Consider the following 8,337-nt stretch of genomic DNA (forward strand, 5'->3'; position numbering starts at 1 on the left):
TCGCCTCACTTTAGGAAAGGTGTGGAAGCTTTGGAGAGGGTGCAGAGAAGATTTACCAGGATGTTGCCTGGAATGGAGAGGAAGTCGTACGAGGATAGGTTGAGAGTTCTCGGCCTTTTCTCGTTGGAACGGCGAAGGATGAGGGGTGACTTGATAGAGGTTTATAAGATGATCAGGGGAATAGATAGAGGAGACAATCAGAAACTTTTTCCCCAGGTACAACAGAGTGTTACAAGGGGACATAAATTTAAGGTGAAGGGTGGAAGGTATAGGGGAGATGTCAGGGGTAGGTTCTTTACCCAGAGAGTGGTGGGGGCATGGAATGCGCTGCCTGTGGGAGTGGCAGAGTCAGAATCATTGCTGACCTTTAAGCGGCAATTGGATAGGTACATGGATGGGTGCTTAAGCTAGGAAAAATGTTTGGCACAACATCGTGGGCCGAAGGGCCTGTTCTGTGTTCTATATTCTATCTCTTTCCCATCACTTGGTGGCCCTTAAAATTCCCAAGGTAGAGATTAATCTGCAGACCAGGCAATTGGATAGGTACATGGATGGGTGCTTAAGCTAGGAAAAATGTTTGGCACAACATCGTGGGCCGAAGGGCCTGTTCTGTGTTCTATGTTCTATCGCTTTCCCATCACTTGGTGGCCCTTAAAATTTCCAAGGTAGAGATTAATCTGCAGACCATCTAATTGTGAAGAGGTGAACGGGAAAAAGTCCAAACAAATCAGGGAAATTATGAAAAATTTATAAGGAATCATGGGAAACTTGGCCGGAAAGTGGCAGTAACTGGGACAAGGAACTGGAGTTCTGTGTAAGGGACATCTTCCTTGTTCAATGTATAAGATGCCCAACAAGAGTAGATTCCTCCAGGATCTAGTAATTTTTTAAACAAGCAGATTAGATTACTAACAGTGTGGAAACAGGCCCTTCAGCCCAACAAGTCCACACTAATCTGCAACCCACCCATACCCATTCCCCAACATTTACCCCTTCACCTAACACTATAGGATAATTTAGCATGGCCAATTCACCGAACCTGCACATTCTTGAATTGTAGGAGGAAACCAGAGCACCTGGAGGAAACCCACGCAGACACGGGGAGAATGTGCAACCTCCACACAGAGAGTCGCCTGAGGCGGGAATTGAACCTGGGTCTCTGGGGCTTTGAGGCAGAAGTGCTATCCGCTGTGCCACCGTGCCACCCTAATGGGGTTTAAACCAACTAAAAAGTAGTAAGTTAAAGTCTAGACAATAGTGGCCATAATATATGCATTTTAACATAACATTTGAGAAAGGCAAGAATATGACAAAGACCCAGGGTAATATATTGGACAGAAACCGAGCATTGAATTTGGGGAAGATAAAGTAGGCACTAATATTGGCAAAGAATAGAGCAGAACAGCATTGGAAAATATTTAAAATGGTGCTCAATGGGGTGGAGGGAAAACATATTCCACTAAAAACAAGCATAAGCTAAACACTAATAAGTTACCATGGTATATAAAGGACAGAAGGAAAAGATTGAGGAAAGGGAACAAGATTTACATTGGATACATGGACAACAGCAGACAGCATGGCAAGGGAGATCAAGAGTTGACCATGAAATTAGTTTACATGGACTGTAAAAGGGGACTTTAATAGGACACCACATAATTAAGATTATAACTCAGGAGACAATGTTTTGAACTGATAGAAACTGAAAGAACTGCAGATGCTGTAAATCAGAAACAAAAACAGAAGTTGCTGGAAAGGTTCAGAAGGTCTGGCAACATTTGTGAAGAGAAAGAAGAGTTCATATTTCAGTTCTGGTGACCCTTCCGTTCTGAGGAAGGGTCACCATGTGCCAAAACATGAACTCTTAATTTCTCTTTAAGTGCTGCCAGACCTGCTGAGCCTTTCCAGCAACTTCTGTTTTTGTTTCTGACTTCGAATGGATAACTAGCTGCCTTCATGATAGAGCACAACTAAAGGGTAGTTATTCAGTGGTGGTAGGTGGTAAGCAAGATTTCAAAAGGTTTAGTGCTGAGGTGACTTGTTCTCAACTTGTTGACAATTGAGACTTCAGAATCAAAAACACAACTTCTAAATTTAAAGATGAAACCTATTTCAGGGTGATGTCAATAGGAACGCAACAAATGACTATATATTAAATTTTCAAATTGGGCATATCATTAACAAATTAATTTCAATATGAAAAATGTGAGATTCAACAATAAAAATAAGGATATTGCATATTACTTATAAAGAAAAGAGACTAAATGGTGTAGAAAAGTAAAAATATTCAGGAATGGAAATGCACAAATTGCTAACTGGCTGCCTCTCCCACAGTGTACTTTTCAGGAAGTTAAGGCCAACTAAAACTTTGTTTATGTACTAACTTGCATTAAAATTGCTTTCGCCCATCAATCCTATGCTCATTGACCTGCCCTGCCTCCTGGATAAGCAGAACTTTGATTTCAAAATCCTAAGTTTTCTTGTAAGTGACTCTAGGGCCTCAACCCTCCCTATCTCTATAAAAGACTACAACCCTGTGAGGAAGCATCATGAGGGACAAGTTAACAAGACTGTAAACAGCAATTCAGTGTTTGTTTCTGGGTACTAGTGAGGTGCAACTTACAACATTGGCAGTAGCATTTTGGATATCCTTAAGATGGAAGGTGCAAAGCTGGCATGTGTCAGAATAATCAAATCTAGATGTTAAACACTGGAATTAATTAATGTTTAGCCTGATTTACTCAAACGTAAATCACGTTATCAGAACAGGCGATGAGCATGTTCCTTTAATTGAAGTAAATAGGATTTCATATCAAATAATTAATTACAGAATCTCCTACAGTTTATGGAAAATATGAGGTTCTTACCTACTACCAGAGCTGAACACTCTACTTTCTCTTTCCCCAACATGATTTCTAATGTCTCCACTCGTTCCATTGGTTTTGAACTATCTTTGGATCTGTTATCTCCACAGTCTTCACTCTCCGCTGCAGGCATTTCCTTTAAACTGAAGAAATGGATAGTAGGTCAAACACATCAGAATACAAACTGCAAGAAATTGTATCAAAAGAAATAAATGATCTAAACTTGCCTGTAACCACATTCACTACACAGGCTATTCACATTTTATACCTCTTTTAGATAGCTACTAACATTTTTGTAAAATATAACACTGGTCACTAAATTGTACCAATGCTTCCAGTTGAAATTTTGGGCCTTTTGCTCAAATTTCAAATCCTAACAAAGAATTAGAAAAAAGGAAGCATAAAGATTGAATCATTAATGTAAGGATGATCTCATTCAAATACTTAGGATTCTTAAGGGGTTTGAGAGGGTAAATGCTGAGCGGATGTTTCTCCTCATGGGAGAGATAGGACCAAAGTCACGGAAGAAAGGAGCACCAATTTAAGACAGAAATAAGGAGGAATTTCTTCTGAGTGTTGAGAGTCTTTGGAACTCCTTACCATAGATGGTGAATTAGGGGCAGAGTCCTTGTGTATATTTGAGGCTGAAGCAAGTAGATTCCTGATCAAAGTGGGGAATCAAAGGTAACGGGGAAAGGACAGGAAATTGTGCTTGAGGATTGTCGGAGCAGCCACAATTCAGTTGAAAGGCAGATTAGGCTTGAGGGTCCAAATGACATTCTTCTGGTCCTATTCCTTATGGTCTTTTCTGTTCTTGCATTTCTCTGTGTTTCCTAATGGATATGATGTTCCTCAAGACTCTTGTCCAGGCATATTCTGTGTACACATTTTCAAGGTTGATGAGATTCTACTATCCCTCCTCTACACATCACCATGTTTCCATTATTTAGTTCTTCAATAAACTGACACTGGCAGTGTATCTGTGATTTCACCATTTCTCACTGGAAGAGTATAACACCTCATGTATTCTATACTGTTTCCTCTAACAAGATGTAGTAAGTTAGGGCAAGCCTAGCATTTGAGGAATGAATGACAATTGACATGGGAGAACTGAATTAAGGGTGTGGTGATATCACCACATGAAAGTGGAAGAATGGACTTCAAGTTTGTGCATTAAGTTTATTTATTTCCCTTAAATTGTCATGATATAAAATCTTAACTCTGCCCCACCATTGGAATACTTTCTGAAATTAGTTTTTTTTAAAACAAAAGATGGAGCTATGCTTTTTTAACATTTATGATGTGGAGTTGTTGGTGTTGGACTGGGCTGGACAAAGTCAGAAGTCACACGACACTAGGTTCTGACCAACAGGGTTTGTTTGAAATCACAAACTTTTGGTGCTTCATCTGATGAAGGAGCAGCACTCCAAAAGCTTGTGCTCTCAAATAAATCTGTTGCACTATAACCTGGTGTCGTGTAACTTCTGACTTTTAAGACTTAGCCTTTGCAGAACCAGACAAGCAGCAGTAAAAATAAAGATAGCCATTGGAAATAAGGAGTTGCACAGAGTCAAAGGTTTAGGCCTGTCGGAGGTGGAATAGTTGGAGGACCTGCTTTGTGCAAAAACAAGCAGAATTTATTGTCTAGAGCTGATGAGTTATAAACAACAATTAATGATCAATTCATTGGTAGGTGCTGTGACAAGGCAAAGGTGATGATTTCTCACAGGCTGACCTGTCAGAGTGGAGTTAGTTATGGCTTCAACACCCATTGAAGCTTTTCATAGAGATTTCTTGGGGACATCAACAAACTGTTAAAAGATGACAAAATATGAAATAATTGTGGGACAACATCTACATGTATTAGATGTAGTAACCAGGATGCAGAAAGCAAATATGGTGTGTTGAGAGTGTGGTCTGTTGAGTCCGCTGTAAAGCTATCTTACATTTCAAAATCTTGACAAGTTCTGCAGTACAAAAGAACAATGGGCTCTCTAATGCAAACAAAAATCTGATTCCAGACGTGCAGCCAGAGACTATAACAAAACATAATCAAACAAACAGCATGTGAGCAACAACAAGGAGTGCACTAGAGACTTGCAAAAATACAAGAATTTTTGGATACAATTGCAAGACAGACCAGAAAGTGAAAGAACCTGAAAAAAGGAAAACAAGCTTTCTACATTGTGAAAGTAATATGTTGTGTAAGCAAAGTCAAACAGTTAGAAGCCTTTACCACGATTAATATCACACATCCCAAAAAAATGGCAAACTCAAATTCTCGATCAATGGTTTTACTGGTGTGTATTATCTGTCATGTTACAGATGTGTGCAGTTCGAAAGAAAGATGGTATAATCAGAGCACGTTTGGACCTAAGACGCACTAACCTTTCTCTAAAGAAATGACAATTCAGGACTCCAACTTTAGTAGAACTAATTCCCACATTGACATGAGCTAAATTCCTTTCCAAGCTTGATATTAAGTATACTTTCTAGTCAGTTCACTTCACAGAGAAATCTCGAAATTTGTACTTTCTGAACACTGGAATGTATTTCCTCCAGGAGCTACCATTCAGTCCATTCTTCAGGCAGGACCTATTCCAGCAGCACATGGGAAAAAATGACAGGACGTACAGTATACTGGAATGTGTACCTGTTGCTGAGGATCTTGTCAAAATGGGCTAAACTAATGAACAGCACAAACAAAATTTGCACTTGCTGATAGTGGCAGCTTATCATGAAGGACCTGTATTCAAAACAAAGTCGTGACAGGTGAACGCACCAGATCAACTTCTTTGTTTTTATTCAAATTTTGGAATGCATCCAAACCCAGCTAAATTTTAAGTAGTATAACCATATGCCTACACTCCAAGACAAGGAAGACCTGCAAAGACATCTCAGATTTTATAAACTTCCTAGAACCATGTATACCATTTTTTTTTCAACAAGGCATCATTGTTAAGAGCTTACTTAAGGAAAGACATTCCATATGTACGGCAGGGGGCCCATTAATACATGTCTGAATCTCTCAAACAAGCTATTCAGCAGACACTTGCATCCTACAGTACCACAATCCAAATAAGACAATCTTAGAAGTCAATGCATCTCAAAAACAAAGCATCATATCACATAAGATGATAAACAAATTGCATTTGCATTGAAAAGTCTATCACAACACAACATCTAATTATTCCAACATGTAACATTAAATACTGTTTTAGGATTTGGCATCATAACACCAGTGTGCAATTCCCTGTGCAAACAAATACAATCCAGTGAAAATAATTTGGTGCAAACCATTGATAGCTGCATCACCTGGACTACAGTGATTTAATGTAAAAATTGACTGATGTCTGCTGCAAACTTGATACTAAAAGGTAAAAATCTGCATAAGAATACAGAAATTCCACTACACTTGCAAGTCTGCAAGTAGACAGTATGGACAGGGGATGAAAATGTGCTTAAGAATGATTTAATAATTTTGGGCATGAGAGATCCAAGATGGCAGCGACTCAGCAAGACCTAGGCAAAGTGGGCCATCCTCCCCCACCACACTCACCAAATCAATTAAAAATAGTTTTTACTTATTGTAATTAGTGGTTTAATACTAAATTTATACAGTTCATTCTCCTGTAAAAATGACTAGGGGGAAAGGAGCTCCTCCCCCACCCTCCCCAGCTAAACAGAGGCATCCGCAGCCACCCCAGGGGACTTACCTACGGTGGCGAGCCTCGCGGAAATAATCTCCAAACTCAATGCGAAGATTGATGCTTTCATAGAAGAGTCCCGAAGTCGGTGGAATTCATTCTCGGCCGGGCTACAAAAGCACGGCCGAGACATTGAAGAAATTGAATGCCGAGTCGGAGGGGCAGAGCTAAAGGCCGCAACCTCCGAGGCCATTGCAGAATCAGCCGTGGATCGGGTCCGGACTCTCGAGCAGCAAGTCCAGACCTTAGAGAATCACATTGACGACCTCAAGAATCGAGGTCGTCGAAAAAATATTCTTTTGCTGGGCCTTTCTGAACGGGAAGAAGAAGGCGGCCAGCTTACAGCGTTCCTTGAACAGTGGCTTCCGCAGTTATTGAATCTGAAGGCTGGATCAGGCCAGGTAAGGGTAGAATGGGTCTACCGGCTTGCAATACGCGGGCCTGGCTCGAACCAGCGCCCCTGCCCGGTCCTGTTCCGGCTGCAGAGCTATAAGGTGAGGCAGATGCTCTTGGACGCCTCCAGAAATCTTGGGAAAGACCCCCAAGCCATGACTTATAAAGGATCCAAGATTATGTTATTTCAGGACTTTTCCCCAGCTTTGGTCTGAAAGAGGAAGGCGTTCGATGAAGCAAAGAAGCGTTTAAGGGGTTTAAACATTCAATACTCCTTGTGCTACCCAGCTATACTACGCTTTAGCCATGAACGGTCCATGTATAACTTCGGATCACCGGAGAAGGCCAAGGAACGTTTGGACTCTCTTAGACAAATTATAAGAGTTAATTGATGTTGTTTTGCCTACCCCCACCCCAGTTTACCCCCTTTTTTTTCCATTCATTATCTTACTGTTTAATATTATCTCCGGGGGTGGGTGGGAAGAAGGGTTTATTTATTCATCCTTTACTTAGCGATTTCCTTTCCCCCCTTTTGTTTTATATATATATATAGACCAGGGAGTTTAGTTAATGTAGATGGGTGGAAGGTGGCTACCTTATTTTATCTTTGTCCTTGGGAGCGGGGTTGTTTTCCCCTATTATTTCGTATTAATATATTTAATTATTATTTGCTGAGACTGTAATTTTATAGTCATATATGTTCATATATGGTATTAACATTACCAAATATATCCAGGTGTTGGTGTGGATGGGGGACAGGGTACTCACTGTTAGTTCTAGTTCAGTAGTATACTTGAATTTTCTTTATCCTATCGTGGGATGCCTGGGTCAAGGGTGGGGCACTGGTTGGGAGAGGTTATGATGGTGGTTTTTTGGAAAGGAAGTGATGCCCCCTGGGAATAAGGGGGTAAGGGAGAAGATCTCCATTTAAATACGTTTTATACTTTTTTTTACTATTTAGAAATAGTTTTTTTAATTATACTGATCTGAATGTACTAAAGAGCTTTTATTTTTGTGAATTTTATATACTCTATGCTCGGGATGTTTTGGATAAATACGGGTTTTGTTGTGATCTGATGTTAACACATTCTGAGCATGTATATCACTGCTCAATTTATGTGTTATCCGTTGGATTTTTTTTTCTCTGTAATGTAATGTAATTTTAATGATACACTCTGGTCAGTTGTAAGTTAGACGAGTAGTTAGTTGAGTTTTGTCTTTTTTTTCTCTTAGTATTTCGTTTTTTTCTTGTTTGATAGATTTTGGTTATCATTTATTTATGATTCAACTGTATATCAATGTTTATACTTGGACCTTTTTTTAGTTTTCTTTTGTAAACTTGTTAAAACATGTTAAAATTTTCAATAAAAATATCT

At 39.6% G+C, this 8,337-nt stretch overlaps 1 protein-coding gene across 1 annotated transcript in view; it reads right to left on the reverse strand.

Annotated features, from left to right (window-relative positions):
- The window catches only part of nrip2 (nuclear receptor interacting protein 2), a 66,213-nt gene that overhangs the window by 13,500 nt on the left and 44,376 nt on the right, over positions 1-8,337 (reverse strand). The window contains exon 4 of the mRNA XM_043709403.1: positions 2,865-3,004. Within this exon, the coding sequence (XP_043565338.1) occupies positions 2,865-3,004 (140 nt within the window). The remainder of the gene's footprint in view (positions 1-2,864; positions 3,005-8,337) is intronic.

Source organism: Chiloscyllium plagiosum, chromosome 19 (assembly GCF_004010195.1).
Source record: "Chiloscyllium plagiosum isolate BGI_BamShark_2017 chromosome 19, ASM401019v2, whole genome shotgun sequence".
In the NCBI taxonomy this organism is placed as follows: domain Eukaryota; kingdom Metazoa; phylum Chordata; class Chondrichthyes; order Orectolobiformes; family Hemiscylliidae; genus Chiloscyllium; species Chiloscyllium plagiosum.